The sequence below is a fragment of the Haemaphysalis longicornis genome, unplaced genomic scaffold (assembly GCF_048455015.1).
Source record: "Haemaphysalis longicornis isolate Haplotype H1 unplaced genomic scaffold, Haemaphysalis longicornis Haplotype H1 scaffold_9, whole genome shotgun sequence".
Taxonomy (NCBI): Eukaryota; Metazoa; Arthropoda; class Arachnida; order Ixodida; family Ixodidae; genus Haemaphysalis; species Haemaphysalis longicornis.
In genome coordinates this window covers 98,467,199-98,486,146 of record NW_027526460.1, presented here as the reverse complement: position 1 = coordinate 98,486,146, position 18,948 = coordinate 98,467,199, and the positions used below count along the sequence as shown (strand labels likewise).

Below are 18,948 nucleotides of genomic sequence, written 5' to 3'. Positions count from 1 at the left end.
AAGCTATTCGACACAGTGGAATTGAACAGGAGGGGACTGCATAGCCTGGGAATCACGGTGTCATTGCACGCAGCTATGCTCAACGAGGTGCTGCTCAAAGTGATCCCAGCCGACATCGTAATCGAGTACTACAAAAAAGAAAGCACGAATAATGCGACAGGAACCATACCGACTTCTTCTGATGAACTTGACCAACTATATACTGAAAGTTCTACGAATCAAGGTCGAGTGCCGAGAAAAGACTTCTGATCAACAATTGGACAAATACATCAGACAGCAATGTTCCAGTCTACAACCGATATCCCAAGAAGCAGACTCCCACTCCTGGCGCGTGGGCTCTTCAGAACAGGACGAACTCTTCGCTTCCGTCCTGTTCTTTCTGCTCCGCCACCCAGCACTACACTGAGGACTGCACGAGCGACATGACCTTGGCAGAGAACCCCGAACAGCTAGCATCCGGCCGCCGGTGCTTCAGATGCATGGCAAAAGGTCATCTAGTCCGTCACTGCAGACGAAGAGTCCAATTTCAGGCATGCAAACGACGACACGCTTCATCTATGTGCGACAGTCGTTATATAGACATAGCATCCTGGCCTAATGGTCACCAGCTGAATGTTACGATGCCAACTGCCGCACACAATGCTTCAATTCCTGGACTCATCAATGACGTGCTGCTACAGACGTTTCCAGCATGCATGATGGCGTCAGAGCGTTGTTGCTACGTGCGCAGAGTCATCGGCAATGGAAGCCAGCGAACCTTCGTCAAGGAGAGCGTTGCTTTTAATCTGAAGCTCGCTACTGTCGCCGAGGCGGAACTCTCCATCAGTGCCGTTGAAAGAGCGAGCAGACCGAAACGACGTTACAGAATAGTGAAGTTTACGCTCCGCAGTTAGCACGAGAGCATTACGGCGGATACCGAAGGCGTAGTCGTCCCTTTCATGTGCCAAGAGATGGCTGAACCGCCTAGTGGTATCCTGTTTCTCCAAGCCATGGCTGCCGAAGAAAAACATCTGGTGGCCGAAGTCGTTTATCCTGGCATTAATCACGAGCGAGGCGTCGGTGTTCTCACTGGCTCAGACCAACTCTGGAAGTTGATGCCGAGTATGAGAGAAACTAAGTGGGACGAAGACAAGCCTGCATTGATCGCCACTAGCACTAAGATGGGTTGGACGCTGCAACGCCCTTTACCTGGCGGTGGAAGTACACGTAACAAAGCGAGCAGCCAAATGTGCGTTCTTAGAACAAATTTCAACTTTAATGAAGAGATTTTTCGGTCACTGCAAGGTGTTTGGAACCTCCAAGACCAAAGTCCTCAAACGCATTCCTCCAAAAAGACCAATCCGGGCGACCTGGTCCGCAAAGGCATATCTGCACAGGGCCTGTTTATGAATAACATGCGGCGACATGGGCCTGAATGGCAAGCTGGTGCCGAAGAAGCGTCTCCTCAAAGCAACGGTATTTCCGGAGAGTCGTCGGATGTTGTACGTGACTTTTCCCAGGTGACCCGCACTCATGACCTGCTACCTCTTTGAGAAGTCATGGGATCCTGAGAATCAATACACTTTCAGAGAACGTGGTGGCTTCAAAAGTGGCAGTGTACCCGAACCTGCAACCCCCAATCACCATTGCCGTAACCTCACCCCCAACAGCATGCACCGGACTATGCCCATAGTGATGTCAACGACACTCCTGCGGAACTGCGTAAATATTTTCGGTTATTAGGGGCAGACAATGTGTGGGAAGTGCCATGTCTAAGTACAAAGTGTGTGCCGGTACAGCTGTTGTGCCCGTTCGAGTCGGGGAAGGAAACTGGGAACTTTGTCGGGCGCGGAGGGTGTTGTAAACTGTAGGCAAACGCGGTGCACTTATCGATGGATAATGATCTTAGGGCATGCAAAGTCGTTTACCAGAAGGTAGAGAATTGACAAGGCCAGTAGAGCTGTTGTGCCCGTTGGAGTTGGGCGAGTGATCTTTCTCGGGCGCGGAGGATGTTCTAAATTGTATTTGAACCCCACGCTGAACTGTCACGTGGTCAAAATGAGCCACGAAAGAGGGTGATGACGAAGAAATGTATGTGCAGCATGCAGCGCGTGCAGTGCCTTTGACTTTATTATTCGAAAAGAACACGACCCTCGTTGAAATGAATGCCAGGTCTTGCGTCGCTTTTCTTCAGCGCCACTAAAAGTCGAAGTGCGGTTTTCCCACATTTACAGCATGACTCAAACAGGGGCCCTGTTCTCGAGGCAGTAAATTCACCGTGAACTGTCAATTCGCCAAAAGTCTTTTCTGACTGGCTTTCAATTTGGTCACGTACTTTCTGTTGACAAAACGCTTCGGACGGCCTTCGTCATTTTGATGTTTCAGGATGTTTACTGGCACCAGTTCTAGACTTCTTTTGATTTCCCAAGCTGAAAGCGCATAATTCTTAGCCGGCAATAAACACCACACGAAATGATGCGGTCATAAAAACTTAGGCCACCCTTTGCTATTTGACAAGCATACGTTTCGTTTGGTACGCCCCTCGGCAATTCGCTGAGAAAACGTGACATAATTTAAATAGTTGGCGGCAACGCTTACATCCCACTATGGCAATTTCAGCCTGGTGCGCCAATAAAACGCACATAGTAGTAGTAATTTCAGCCTGGTTAAAAGTTACGAGAGGCTGCGTCACAGGTTCCAAATGGCGGCTGCTGTGGCCGTGAATTAAAGCAAAAAATTTCACGGACCTTCAGTGCCGTGAAATCTTCGTGTATTTGCAGCAGGAGCGGTTTCGCATGACGCGCGGTTTAAGGCTTTTTTACCCCAAGAAATAATACTTTTGAGTGTTCACAAGGCAACGATCACGGAACGCACAAGTAACATGCCGTGTTTGTTTTATGTTTGGCGATAAAATAAAACTCATTTGTTTGGCGTAAAAGCACATAGGAGGGCAGTACAAGGCTGTTCATGTCAAAGAGAACCCAATGCATGAAATTTGTCCACACTCCTCCTAGTAAGCTTCTGGGTTACATGATCGAACCCAACAGAAAATTTACACATAAACTGACTGTTTTATTCATTACTGCGCTGATTTAGTTCGAGCTTGACGATATCTCGAATCGGTGAGATCAGTATGCTCTGCCGTTATGACGCGCAGCGTTTCGCTCTCCCTACTGCGTCGTACAACCGATGGTAACGGCAGTCTTTTTTTTCTGTGGTAACGCCATATGCTTGCAACATTGTAGCAGACGATAGCGGAGCGGCGGTGACGGCTGGGAAGGTGACAACACGGCAAAGCCTGCATTGATGAAGAGAGCTCAACTATGTTACTAAAAGCGATTTAAAGAAATGAATAGATACTGTAAAAAGATTGCGTGATGTCCTTTAGCTCAACACCCGCCTTCGCTCGCTTCTAGATAAAGGTTACTTGATCGCCTTGTGGTGTTGACGCCAATTTTAACCTTAAGAAATGTTTTTTTGCCAGCCTCAGCTGCAGTCCTATTTTTTTACTACATGCCAACCGTGTTATAATCTTTCATGCGCTACATTTTATAGTTTAGTTGTTATTTTTATGCGCTTAGATTAAACTTACACTGCATGTCATCATAGCTATACGTGCATCACGTCACTGATTGACTTCGTTTTGCTTATGCAAAACAACATGGTGAAATTCTCGTGAATTTATGCAGTCGAGAACACGCCCCAGAGCAACGGCAGGATCCGATGATGCCAATTGAAAAAACGTTTCATTTCATTTATTTAATTTTTTCGTTCTTAAGGGCCCAAAAGCATTACGTAAGGTGGCGATCACATCAAGGTTGCAACGTCTTCATAATAAAAGAACAATGATAACAGATTTTAAGAAGAACAACAAAAAAGAAAAATAAGGAAACGAATGAACACTCACTCAAGCGACAGCAGCAAGACCATGAATAAATTTTGCAGCAGTGTAGTAACAAGAAAAACAAACGAAGAACGCAAGCATGATATTTAGGTGGCCTCGTTTTGATTACTGGAATAGGTTAGTTTTTTACAAAATTTTGTGGGGTTGTTGCACTAAGCAATACTATCCAGGATCGCGTCCGAAGTGTGACTGCATGGAGGAGGAAAGAGGTGCTCATCCCTGTCATGCGGCCCTTTATCGCCACCAAGAGGCGAGTGTGAGATATACGGGATGATGTTCGAAACGGACGTTTCGGGGGGGGGCGTGTCCTAACCCGCTGAAGGAACAGGTGTCAAGGAGGCAGAACAAGTTATACGCTTTGAAGCAAGCGATCGAAGAGACATGGTTTGTTTTAAGGTGGTTATGCAATGTCTTGAATACTGTGAAGCAATGAAACAAGCAGCGCGGTTTTATTTATTTATTTATTTATTTATTTATTTATTTATTTATTTATTTATTTATTTATTTATTTATTTAAATACTCTCAAAGCCCGAAGGCGTTACATAGAGGAGTGGTTACATTTCATACAATATTAGTTACAGCCGTTTTGAATGATGCAAGATGCGGAATGCTGGCGGTGGAGGCGGGGAGATGGTTCCAGTCGTCGCAGGTCTTGGGAATGAACGAGTGAAAGTAGGGATTTGCGCGACACTGAGGAACCCCTACCTTGAACCTGTGATCGTTTCGTGCGGAGTTGTAGGATGGAGCAGAAATGAGAGCCTGTTTTAGAATGGGGTTAGAAAAGTAAATCTTATGAAAGAGGCCCAAGCGCGCAATTTTCCTTCCAGCAGCAAGGTCACTGAGTTTAAGAGAAGATTTAATTGACGTGATGCTAGCGGTTCGTGACTAGCTTGTGACAATGAATCGAGCAGCCCGGTTCTGAATGGCTTCCAAGGATGAAGACAACACCACCATATGAGGGTCCCAAATCGATGATGCATACTCTAATTTAGATCTAACAAGGGTTTTATATAGTAAGAGTTTTAAATACACTAGAGCAACTGCAAAATTACGGCGCAACAAGCCAAGCATGCGGCTAGCATTATTGGCAAAATTATTAATATGTTCATGCCATTGCAGATTAGTAGTAATGTGGACGCCAAGGTACTTATAAGAAGAGACAGAAGATAAATGTACGTTGTTAAGTTCGTACGGAAATAGCTCAGAAGGGTTATACTGCTTAACGCCAGAAGGAACTCTCCTTATTTTACATTTGTTAACGTTAAGTTGCATCAGCCAATTTTTGCACCAAGAAGATACGGTATTAATGTCACGTTGGATAGAGACGGAATCTTCCGGGTTAGTTATTTCACGATAAATCACGCAATCATCAGCAAAAGGTCTAATTGTAGAAGAAATAATGTTAGGAAGGTCATTTTTATAAATTAGGAAGAGTAAGGAACCTAACACAAAACCTTGCGGCACCCCAGATGTTACGTGTTGCAACGGTGAGTTACAATTGTGAGTTACACTTAAATATTGTGTTCGGTTAGACAAAAAACATTCTATCCACTTGAGAAAGCTGCTTTCTATGTTAAGAGCACTAAGTTTTAACAAAAGAAGTTGATGGGATACTGAATCGAACGCTTTTTGAAAATCTAGAAAAATGCAATCGACAATGGCACCCCGGTCTGTTATAAGAAATAAATCATTAGTGAAAACTAAAAGTTGCGTTTCACACGAAAAATACATTCTAAAACCATGCTGGCGGTTATCAAAAAATTGTTGTCCTCGAGGAAAGTTATCAAATTGGAATGGATTACGTGCTCAAGCAGTTTGCAGGGGATACTTGCGGGTGTAATGGGCCTATAGTTGAAAGGGTTGGAGGCATCACCTTGCTTCGGAACTGGTACCACCCTTCCCGCCTTCCAGTCGCTCGGCAGCACAGAAAACTGCAAAGATTGCGAAAACAGCTTTGACAATATTAGTGACGAGTATGTTTTGGTTAGCTTCAAAAACTGTGCAGTGATACCATCAGCACCGGGGGAGGATACCTTTAGGTTCTGAATGAATTTACTAATGCCAACCCAATCAACAACAAGTGGGTCCATAGGCGGGAAATGCACATTATCAACTATGGGTAACACAGTAGAAACACGATTACAAAAAGAAAGAACAAAGGCATTTTGCAAGGCAACGCAACACTCATCCGGTGGTATCATACTACCGTCATGATCACACAATTGGATCGTGTCCTTTTTAGAACCATTCACTCTTGACCAAAATTTACGAGGGTTAGTATGCAGCAAAGAGGGCAAGGTTTTAGTAAAAAAGTCACGCTTTGCTGTAAGAAGCGCATGTTTATATTCAAGGTTTACATTTAGATAGGCTGACCACCTTTCGCTACTATCACATAATACTGCGCTACGGTACAACCGTTTCTTTTTGTTGCGCAACCGGTTAAGAGGGGAGGTGAACCACGGAGAGTGGAAAGATGATCCGATTGTGCGCAGGGAAATAAAATTAATAATGAGTGATTCAACAGCAGTCTTAAATACTCTCCAGTTTTCTTCCACAGTGCGCAAAAAAAAAGCTACGCAGATAGGACTCGGTAAAACTTTCCCTTTCCGCATTGATTGCGGCCACGTCTGTGCATTTAAAATTTCGTATGGTTTTAGCGGAAGCTGCTTGTTTTGGAGCAGAGACATCGTAAGTAAAATGAAGATTGCTGTGATCGCTTAACCCAGGAAGATAATGAACAGAAGAAATTTTATCAGGGGTTGTGGTAAGTATCAGGTCCAGCAAACTCGAGGAAGTAAGAGTGACACGTGTAGGTTCCTTCACTACTTGGGTGAAGTGGAAGTCCTTACAAAGATTAAAAAACAAATTTCCTTCACGTGTGCAAGAGGTAGTGTGGTTACCACTACCGATCCAAGAGATATCAGGAAAATTAAAATCCCCTAATAAAAAAAGGGGCAGCAGGGTAGCGAATAACTATATTGTTTAAAGCATCATACAACGTATCACAAAAATCAGAAGACGAGTTCGGTGGACGGTAACATGCACACAAAATAACGTCATTATGACCAAAACGTACGCACGCGCAAACAAATTCTAAAGAGGACCTTATGGGAACAAGGTTCAAGTGTAAATCAACAGAAACACCAATCAGAACACCTCCTCCACTTCTTGTATTACGGTCAGACCTGTAAAGCTTGTATTCGCCGCAAGTGTGGCTTCTAAGTCGTCGGTGAGATAACCTTGGGATTGGAGCCAAATAGTTGATGAGTACTAACGTTTTGGTTCAAAGTACGTTAAATAAGCAAGTTTTTTTTATTTCCTAAGATGCGGATTTTAACTTGAGTCGCAAGCACCCAAGTGTGCGTGAAGCTTCACACGGATCGTTTGAATATGTTGGTGGACCACGAAACAACCCGAACGCGTTTTGCCTGTCTCAAAGTCCCACTCTCCAAATAAACTGGCTATTTCCCCTCGTGTTCAAAACCCCTCCTCTCATATGCACAGGTTAGCAATTGTCTCCTCTCGTGTCCTCTCGGCGTCCTTCCTCTCCTCAGCGAAAACGAAGGTTGGGTCGGGTTTTGTTGCCGCCAAGACGAACAAAGGGGCAGTGGCTGCCCTGGGGCGCAGCGTGTACAATGAGTGCGCGGAGACGTACAATGAGTGCTCCCCTGCTGCAACTGGTGAGGTATCGCTGATAAGACGTCCCTGCGTTTCGCTCCATCTTAAGCCGCGGAAACGCCGGAAACAAAGGCGTCAGAGTGTCCTACACATGAAGCACAGAAGTGACGAAATAATTACCAACAATAGTGTCGATAGAACAGTGGAGTAACAACAAGCGGATCATACCACGCCATTCCAACATTAAGAATCTAATGCCGTAATATGGGGCACTCACAGGAATGACTTGAACGAAAAAGTACTCGCCTAAAAGTGTCACCTGCGCCATGAACACTACTTATTGATTGAATTTTTTATTGGAGCAAGGAAGGCGTGTGCCGTACATTGGGGAGAGTGGATGCAAGCAAGAGGATTGAAGGATATTAAAAAAGTCATCTAAACAAGCTCTGCTCATCAGAGAAACATAAAACGAGTGGAGGAAAAAGAAATTGCCACCAAAAATTTTGTTAAATAAAGAAACTTGCTGTGCAGACAAACTTCGCCTTTATTTATCTATGTTGATATTTATGTTGCTCTTATCTACCTACAGTTATTTATCAATGATGAGCGGACTCAAAATTTACCCTAAAATATTTGCAAGTTAACAGGGGAAACAACAGTCTAAAAATCAACGAAGTACACAATAAGCATATCGAAATTTTTTACTGAAGTGAGCACGCAGACGAACTACGCACAGAAAGTGTTTACAAATTGTTGTGAAGGAGCTTGTCCATAAATTCCGGCGCACCCGCGTTGGGAAATTTTTTGTCATGCTGGGTGGGCGTTTCTTCTATTTCCGGCACTGCTGTGTTGCTTGCTTCCGTGTTCTCCTCAGTTAATCCAAAGAAATGCAGTTGCTTATAACTCTCACGATAGTTTTTTCTAGGCATGTTGGAGAGTAACACGCCTGCCAGGCGACAACATGTGTCTCAGGACCTAGCAATAAGCCCGCATTAAAGGAGCCATGAAGAGAAAACACAAGTTTGGTTCATTCGAAAGATTGCCTCGTTCGAACCATAACGACACCACTTATAACGCAAACTTCGCTCAAATAAGCTACATAATTCGGAAAAAAGGAAATGACCATGCGACCCACCAGCTCATTTTCCGCAACAGAACCTATGATGTCACTCGAGAATGCTCTGCGATTGGCGGAGGCCGGCAAAAGCAAACGCATGTTAGGCAGGGCTTACAGGTTGCATGGCGAGCTAAATGCCCGTGAAACATACTGCACATTCTTTTTATGACAAAGAACGGTGGAGTAAACGGTTGAAGTTCCGAACGAACACGCAAGCGTGTGCGCCAATGCGTACGAAACTACCGCCAGCCGAGCTCGACATCTCGCCGTCGCGCAGACGAATTTTCGGGTTCGAGGCTCTTAGGGGCCAGCGAACCGTCCCAGCACGCACAGCCGCGACCTTGTTTGGTATCGTAATCCCTTCACAGGAGGTTGGCCGTGATATCGCCAACCAGCAAAGGTAAAAATAGAAATGAGGGGAGTAAGGAACAGCAAGCAGCGACGAGATAGTGACAGTCGTCGCAGTTTCGGAATGGTGTTGGCTTGCTGCTATTGTTAGGAGCTCGTTTCCAGTTTACAACCACTGAAAACTTCAGTTTGTTCGAGTACTTTACAATGAAATTTCGTTGCTACGTTTTGAAATGATCATGCAGTACGGGCAAATCGTCGAGAGAGTGCGACATCCCCGGTGAGGAGATCTCCATTCATGTGCTGCCCAACGACGAACCTCGGCGAAGCAAGTGGCTACGTTTTGTGAACTTTGCAAACGGAGGAGAAAGAGACCGAAAGGAAGTACGAGTGTGTTCGCTTCATTTCCGAGGAAGTGATTACGGCAGGGACCCTTACGTTAGCTCACTCCTGGGACATGCTGGCGCTCGTCGCCGACTTCGTCAAATCGCCGTAAAAGCGCTCTGACCTTGGGGGGGAAAAATGCCGTAAACACCGCGCATTGACGCTGGTATCTTTCTGGTCGAAGCAGAGAGCTCGCGCGAACGGCTTTCCATACACGACACCGGCCAACTGGCATAAGCGATACTGCTACTGAAATTGAACTATTATTAACCTTAATAAAAATACGGCACATAGGTACCAGTCTGTATTCGTCCGTCGCGACGGGGCTGACGAGGCAGCGGTGCCGACGGCAGGGCGTTCGTCTGTTGTGGCTATCGCGGAATGGTCGCTTTCCCGTCCACCGCGTATCCCACAACTCTTGCCGCTCGTGCACTTAGAAGCATTGAGCGTTCAAGTTGTGTGAGGTTGTTAAATGCAAGCCCGAGCTCCACGGCGAGAGTTTTGTTCTCCGGATCAGGCGATTCCATTACTGGGGCTGCGGGTGCACTAGGTTTTACTAGTATTTTTAAAATGGCCGCCGTCTCGGTCGACTCCCGCGTGTGGGTGCTATATGGAGTCGACATACTAAGTATCTGTTTCATGGACCGGCTCGTATGACGCCATGGTTCACGTCACGGAATGTGCAATTTTAGCGGGAGATTTAAAATTCTGGCTTAAATTGCCTTATTTCTCAGTGAATAAAGCATCATTTGCTTCCGGGAAAGCGCTTGGGGTACTATGAAACACCTAATCTTTCGAATAAAACAAACTTTTGTTTTCTCTTCATGGCTCCTTTAATGCCGAGTCGTCAACCTGTAGGTTCCGTGCGTTTGCAGTAAACCTAACTATCTTTTGTCTTTACCGGGGCTAACACTGACGTCCGGGCCGCCGGACCGAAGCATTTAAAGTTCGCCAGAAAGGACAGACACTTTATTACTCTGCCGCAGTTCCTTTCTCTTTATTTGCAGGCAGGGAGGCACGACCGACTTTGCCCTCCAGGCGGACCGAGGTCGCAAAATGCCAGGCGGGTCTCCCCTACTCGTTCTCACTAGCGTCACTAAATAAAGGCTTTTAGAATATCCGCACTCTTTTCTCTCATTGTTATGTGCCGCCAGGATTTTCATTGGTCGGTCGGCACCACGTGATATTTGTTTACTTATGGGCGCAGCCATTTTGTTTCACGACGCCTCTCCTATCTTCCTCTCTCTGCTGCGCGGCCGGTCACACTCTGCCCGTCACAACCGGCGGCAGTTTCGTTGGGTGAGATTGCAACACTGCAATCCAAAAACAAAATATCCCCCAGACGGTTCCGGGTGCACGAAGTGGCGGTACTCTAAAGCGTAGGTTTTTAGTGACGCTAGTTCCCACTAAAAGGGTCGCTCCCCTCTCCAGCTGTAGGAGAGGGCTTTCGCGGCAGGGGGAGGTGCAGCACGTGTGAATAAAGACAGGGATATCGGAGAGTACGATTTTGAGACAAGGGAAAAGCGGGGAGGGAAAAGCGGGGAGGGAAAACTGGAATGGGGGAAATGCGACAAGGGCAGCCGTCCTACGCCCGAATATGTGTCGCCATGACACATATGCGCCCGACGTGAAAGCGTATTTATAGCACGTAGCGCCAACGGTCAAACACATTTACACACCCCTCGAACACAGAACAGACGCCCAATAACACTCTTTACCAGTGTCACGATAGCGGGGGTAGCTGCTCACGTTGAGTCGGCGAGTGGGGAAAGAGGAGATCTCTGCGACCGGTGTCAGCCCGCACATACATGCCTCTACATGCAGTACAGCTGGCTTTGTATTTTGCAACTGCCGTGGTGTGAGTCACCGCAACACGCACCACTGTGGTGGTAACGCTCCCGCGTGTCATTGCTTGTTTGACAAGTGCGGCTTGACCACTAAGCGCATGAAGCATTCGCGCATTCTCCGAAACTTGAAGCTGGCGCGCACAGGGAAGAGGCGCGCTGAATCGTAAAAATATCTACGCCGATCAGCGTGCACATACAGCTTTAGTATAATGCTTGTAATCCTTAACCATTCTTTTCTGCACAACCGCGCAGTTTCATTGTGTAACCATCTACATTTTACAAAGAAGCATAAATGGCAAAATTACCACATTTAATGGATATGAGAGCGCACACATATATAATTCAAGCATAAATGGCATAAGGGCGACATTTAATAGATATGATAGCGTAAACGAATATCCTTCGTAGAAGCAGTTTTTGAAAAACTAAAAAATACAAAATACGAAAATATATATATATATAAATGAACTAACCGAATCAAAACCATGCAACTTATACACCACCAGGGTGTCGAACCGGAACCGGAACCGAACCGAAAACCGGAACCGAACCCGAATTTTTGCCCGGAACCGGAACTGAACCGGAACCGTATTTTTTCCGCCATTTTGGAATTGAACCCGAACCGGAACGAATCGAAGGAACCGTTCTGAACCGGTTCCGGGGCCTCAAAAATGTGATTTCTAGTTTTCCATTTCGGTACCCTACCTTGCGACTGAAGATATTTTGCCACTCGCCAGACAAAACCATGAAATATTTTGCGTAGTCTGCAGTTCCCAAGGCCCGTCATGTTCACTTCTAATTATTGCCCTCAATTTAATGTAAAGTTCTCCGTATATACTATCAGTTTGCGTCAGGTACTGCCCATCTCTCCCAATTATCTTTCACATTTAGCATAACTTAAGTTATAACGCATATTACGAGGCAACATATCATGGAATATTCTTCATGGTTTCTATCTACATGGTGTTTAAAATCGTGTAAAGTTTTCAATGTGTTGTTAATTCGCATGCATACCTGTCCACTTGTGAAGGCCTTCAGGGACACCATCAACAATAAATCCTAATCTTCCACTTATTCTAGTTTGAATAGGCAGTTATATGCAAACATCACTGAGACACAAACACTCGTGGTTCTCCAAATAACGTCCCTTTTTCTTGTATACAGTGCCGTTGTGTCCTATGGTTACTGCTCTTAAAGAACATAGATATAAAAAATGGGGAATCCTAATTTCCACTTTTAAAGTATATTTGATAGCATTTTCATGTTATCTTGAATCTGCTCAAAAGGCGGATGGATTGAAGTCGATTAGTGCGGGTTAGCGGGTAGACTGGGGTGAATTAGTTAAGTGAGTGAATGAGCTAATGTGAATTAGTGGGACTGGTGTGTTGATTAATTTCGATTAAAGGAATTAGCGGGTCAGTTAAGGCGGATTCGACGGTCGGACCAAACATGATATCTTTGGGGTCCTTGACATTTGGAAATTTTGCAGCGTTCTCCTTCTCAACCAATCAGGAAATTTTGTCACGCGCAAAGTAGTCGCAAAATTATGTGCCGACAGCCTGAATGCTATAAAAGGTCCTTCCTTATGCTCGTATTGCGCTATTATGCTGTTGCTATATTAACATTGACATCTCAGACTAAAGTTAATAAACAATTGCCGAATGCATATTTTATATTCATCAAAGGGTTTTCAAAACGTGTGTATAAATGAGGGGAGACAATTGGAAAGAAACTAAAGTGCAAGAAAAAAAGGGAGGGACGATCAACTGGTTTGATGCAAGAGCCGCCCGATAGCATTCTTCAGTGCCTTCTCTTTGTGTTACCGTTCTGCAGCCTCCCACAGGTGTAGCATCTCAACCGCCGAACACAGCCCCCTCTAAGCTGAGGAAGCGGCGATAGCACGTGCGCTTAGCCAAAGCGGCGCCAAAACTCGCATAACAGACTCTTAGCAGGCATGGCCAAACTTTGCAAATGGTCGATTGCATGTTACAACACTTTCGATGATCAATCAGAGACCACCAGCGTGACCAGTCACGATTGTATGGGCACCAGCTCACACTGGCATCCCCGGCAAACAAGATCGTCCACCTCGTGGGTCGAGATTTGACTCGCTTAGCCAGCGTTGACGAAGCCCGGCCCGAGTGCATGCATCCTGCAGTCACATACCAGGATACCAGGAAGTTAATAAGCACTATGGCCTCTTCTATAGAACGTATTCCTCCCCGCAAAAATCGCTACCGATTAACCATGAAATATTACTCCGCACCCTGTAGGCATACACCTTCCCACACAACACCAGACTTCACCTCTTTGAATGGACACAACTCTCTCCATTTCCTTGCTTCTGTGGACAGCCTGGGGACATCATACACATAGTAGGCGGCTGCGACAAGCGTGCCGTAGATCCACCCAACCTCCACGTTTCCATAGAGAATTGGGAGACAGCCATGGCCAGCTCCGGCCTGGGAGCTCAGTTGCTCTTGATGGAAACGGCTGTCGATTCAGCCCCCTCGAATGACGTCGCCTCTCTGAAACTTTGCCTCGATTGAATTAAACTTCATTTTCTCTCCCTCTCTCTCTCTCACTCTCTCTCTACAAGTGATCATTACTGCTGCTTGTGACTTCACTTGGCTATCATCTTTCCTAGAGCCCAATAGTTGTCACCGGTCGCTGAAGGGCCATTAGCAAGTTCCTATCTCCGGTGGTTCCCTATCCCATGCCGTCCTATACACGCCGTCCAATGAGTCTTTGTATCCATTCTTTCTTTCTAACAGCTCTGTTAGCAGATAAAAGATGAGCAGAAGGAAATTTCTCTAAATGCCACCTGCCACGCTTGGCAGTCGGCGCCACATACTCGTCACACTACCATAGAAAACATTTTGCAGGTACAGTTAAAGGAGATCTTCAACACTTTAGATAAACTCGCCGCGGTGGCTCAGTGGCTAAGGCGTTGCGCTGCTGAGCACACAGACGCGATTTAGATTCCCGGCCACGGCGGCCACTTTTCTGATGGAAACGAAAAGCGAAAACGTTCGTGTGTCCGAAATTTCGGCGCACGTAAAGATCCCCAGGTGGTCAAAATTATTCCGGAGCCCTTCACTACGGCGCACCTCGTCGTCGGCGTTGCATGGGTGCGTTAAACCTAACAATAAATAAATAAATAAATAAATAAATAAATAAATAAATAAATAAATAAATAAATAAATAAATAAATAAATAAATAAATAAATAAATAAATAAATAAATAAATAATAAAAATAAATAAATACATAAATAAAAAGCAGGAAATAAATAAAAAAACACTTTCGATAAACGCTTTCACTCTTCTTCGCATCTGGAAGCACTGCGAAAGCTATAGCTATTGCCAGCCCAGAGCAACAGTGCGTGATTTGCTCGTCGCTGCGGATACACCTTCCGTTTCTGCTTCGCTTTTGTGGCTTTTTTTTTAAGTGGCTATCAAATGCGTTCTATTCTGCAACTTAAGGAAAGCCGGCAAACAGCCGCTACACCGCTGTGACGACGTCATTCAGCGGTCGAAGAACGGGAAGACAGGGAAGGAGAAAAATATTTTGAGCAAGTTTTTATGTTATCTGACGAGGAGAGAGCAGTAATTTTTGGCTGAGGCACATTGCCACCCCATAATCTAATGTGTTGGTTGACTGTATACTTTCTGCAAGCACTCAAGATTTAGTAAAGAGTTGAAAAAAGTGTTGCAGGGTCGCATTAGTTTGGCGAAGACAAAATATTTGGACAAAGAAACCTTCATTATGACTGTTTTTATGCCTACTTGATAAGGAAACGAAAAACGAGCACAAAAAATTAACAGAAAAAAACACGCTTGCTTTTTTTTCTTCGAACCCGTTTGAACCCGTTTGAACCGGTTCGAACTGGTTCGAACCGGAACGGAATGGTGCTCTGGAACTGAACCCAAACCGAACCCGAAAGGCTTGAACCCGAACCCGAACCGAACCCGAAAGGCTTGAACCCGAACCCGAACCGAACCCGAAAAAATTCCGGTTCGACACCCTGTACACCACTCCCTCAAAAACGTATACTTAAGGAAGGCAGCTCCTGAAAACAACAACGCAAACAGCCATGAGAATCTCAAAAACGCAACGGTAGTCTAAGGCTTGTCATTCGCCCAAAAATGCACAAATGGGTGGTGTTAACACACCTACTCGTTGTATTAGCGTTATTTGGATAAGCGCTTTAGGGTAATTTTAACGGCGGAGCTGTTTAAGATTGAGTTCATCCATCCGGGCCTCGCGTCACTCAGAACTCGGCGCACCAAAGTGGAGGGGAGGAAAATACTGGGTCAAGAAGTGCGAGCGAAGGTGGCCAGGAGGCAAGGAGCCGATGAGCAGGCGGGGGGAGTGTGCGCCTCAAGAAAAATACGCTTCCCGTTGGCGGAATTTAAACTGGGTTCATCGCGTTATGAAATTGGTGTCTATCCGATTGCGCTATCATCGTATTTCATTCGGGCTCATAGCGCGCGAGTTGGCTTTGAATTTTGCCTCTGGCGAAGTGTATTTTGGCTTCGAAAACTGCCAGTTTGTATTTTTGGTGTACTTCTGGAGGGTAGATTCTGGACTTTGATATGACTGAGTTTGCATGAAGCACGCTTCGCTATCTAACCATCATCTTCCTCTTAAGAAAGAGGCACACTTCAGAAAAGGCAAGTTGAAGCTAGTAAACACTCCCAGCTCCGGTGTTTCCTCTGTCTTCCCATCTCACTTCTTAATATGGCCGATTTTTTTTAGAATCAAGATGCGCAAAAGAGGAGGAAGTTTAAAAAGATACAAATGAATTGACAAAGTCATGAACATGTATCCTGCACATAGCCTTGGAAAAACCGATGACAAAAGTAATATTGCCCCAAAGAAACAACCGAAACATACAAAACTGTCAAAAAGGACCATCGATATATTACGCCTTGCAGTGGCCCAAAAAACGCATAATTGAAGAAATTATCACATCTAAACGTTGTTAGCCTAAATAGCGAAAAAAATGAAAGAAAAATTTCAAACCCCAAGTTGCACAAAATGAAACAAGAATATTAAGAATAAACTGGCGACGTCTAAAACATCCATATTCTACCCGCCCCTCGCACAGAACGGCATGATAATTCCCGGAAAGACATCCAGAACACAAATGAATAAATCGTGAAAAAGGAACAACGTTGTACTACACATTGCACACTAAAAAAATACATTTTGGTGACGTTGCAACCCGTAATTGGTATATTATGTAAATGTAGAATATTTGGTAAACAAAACAATACAAATGAACTGAACAACCATATAACGTAACGCATACGGCTACACACACAAATGTAGTTATAAAAACTCACAATGAAGGCAAGCCGCGTAAGAATGCCTACTCACTAGCAGACAATTCTCCAAATTTCTGCGCATTAGCTTGATTAAAGATATAAAGTTTCGAGAAAGTAATGAACGTTTACCCCGGTAACGGGTTCAGAAAATCGACATGGAGATGATGCTACTGTTTCAGTAAACATTTGATCTTAAGTTTGATTGCGAACGCATTTTGGCAAATCGTACAGTTCACTGATTGCTGGAGGTACAGCCGCCACAGTGAAAATTGGAGGTACTGCCTGATGCACAAAAAAGGCGGATTCACTAGAGTTTAATATAACAAAGTCTAACGCAAAGCCCGCGAACTTTACAACTTCTTAGAAGCTTCGCCCTTTTTATGCTCGACTCATGCCAGGAACAAAAGACTATAGTAGAAGTGGTTTGAAAAACGCATACCCAAAAATATGATTGCCGTATACGTCTGCAGGATGTTTCAACAAATTGCGGATAGATCTTAGCTCGCTAAGAGGTTTCTAAGGAAGTTTTAGGCCTTATGGTTTGTAGTTTAGTCTGCTTGAAAAAAGTAGTTAACACCAAACATCATGGGAAAGACCCTGTCCTTTAAGAAAGAAATTCTAAAAGTTTTTTTACGCAGTATGTTTATAATTTACAATTAAAAAAAACATCCGAAGTATTGCAATCGCCTCTCGCATAATTGCTGAGCTGTGCCACTCCACATAATTTTTTCAAAACCAAATTTGTACTAAGCGATATTTTTTGCTGCATTGGAGTCTATAAAATGTTGAACGCTATACTTTAACACAAATTAACAACCGTTCCCGCAAGCCAAAATATTTCGTACTTTAGTTCATTCAAACATTACTACTTTATTCCATAAAATTTCATACTCTCGTCATTTCAGCAATAGCAAGAATATATTATATCCGGCCATTAGCTGCACTCTCTGCTGCCTATAAAACGCAAGTACAAATAAAGTAAACCAGTATATAGAACATAGCTAATAAAACCTTTCGAAAAGCCTTTTGCATTGACATGTTATGCAATTTATAATTCACGCCGCATAGACAAACGCATTGCTTGTTCTCAGCATGCAAAAGGATACCGTAAAGTTCAAGCGAGGTTAGCAAAAAGCAAAAAAAAAAACGCCTTCCGCATAGACAAACGCATTGCTTGTTCTCAGCGTACAAAAGGCTACCGTAAATTTCAAGCGAGGTTATCAAAAAGCAATAAGAAACGCCTTAAAAGCCAGGGTCTCCCATTGACATGGGATTATTTTTTTCACCTACTAGTACAACCTAGCATTATTATCCATCAAATTGGTCGAAAGCTATTTTATCACAGGTGTAAGAAGCTTTTCAGAACAACCTGCCTAAAGACGGGCTGTTGGCCTTTGTAACGTTTCCGATATCTGTGGCCGGTCGCTTTTGGGTTCAATGAAGCGACAATTGCTATTTAGGTAGTCATATACATGGGATCCAAATCGCAGCCTCAAGTAAGGTTGTAGTGCAAGCTGAAAAAAACAGGGCTTTTTAACATTTTTCTAGGTTCCGTGTATAGATGGCCGACCACTGTCGGGGTCTGTCGGGCGGCAACCGCTATTTCTGCTGTTTTTAACTGCATATTGGGTTCATTCTCGCTAGAGGTGTTCATAAGAAAGCAGCGAAAAGGCGGCTTTTTGACCTTTTTATAAGCTTTATGTGTAGTTGGTCGACCGCTGTCAGGTTCAGTGAAGTGGCGACTGTTATTTATGAATCTCTAATATACCTTTATATAAATATATATATGGTCTTGTATGTAGCTCGTGCTGGTGTACTGCTAAGAGTATCACAGAAATGACTTTCAGTGGCACTTTTCCATCCCCTAAAACGACCTTGTTGAATCTTTCTCTTCTGTCCTTTGCATTGGCTTCTTTTGAGCGCCAAGGTAAAGCATACTCCCATTGTTGCCTGATTACACTGGTGTGAAATATTTCCTGCGCAACGTTGTTGCACTAACTATAAATTCTTGTAAGCAGTATGATCCAAACAAGTACATGAACTCTGTTTTTATGGTTCGGCTAAGCAAACGTCACCACGAAAAGGAAACTGCTACGTATATTTTCGATTAGTAAGTTACGTAGGTCTGTAAAAGATACCATACTAAGTGTGGAAATGTTCTTATATTTCTCCACTTGCCTAAGACATCCCATTAGGTACTTCTACAAACTTTTCTCAAAATCGTTGGTTAAAAACAGATCCTACGTGTTAGTAAATGATAAGAAACTGTTCTAATGATGTATACTGAATATCTATACGCCTTATATTACACGTGCTTGCTAGTGCTTGTCTTTTTAAAAGTGAATAACGGCTACGGACATCCGCTGCTTTCAAATTACCCATGGTCACTTTTCATGCTTCAATCTTTTATTGCTCTCA

The 18,948-nt window shown here is 44.2% G+C and overlaps 1 protein-coding gene across 1 annotated transcript in view; it reads left to right on the top strand.

Annotated features, from left to right (window-relative positions):
• The first annotated feature begins 18,355 nt into the window (after positions 1 to 18,355).
• LOC144153322 (venom metalloproteinase BumaMPs1-like) overlaps positions 18,356 to 18,948 on the top strand; it is a 61,718-nt gene continuing 61,125 nt past the window's right edge. Inside the window, exon 1 of the mRNA XM_077684973.1 lies at positions 18,356 to 18,457. Within this exon, the coding sequence (XP_077541099.1) occupies positions 18,367 to 18,457 (91 nt within the window). The 5' untranslated portion in view covers positions 18,356 to 18,366. The remainder of the gene's footprint in view (positions 18,458 to 18,948) is intronic.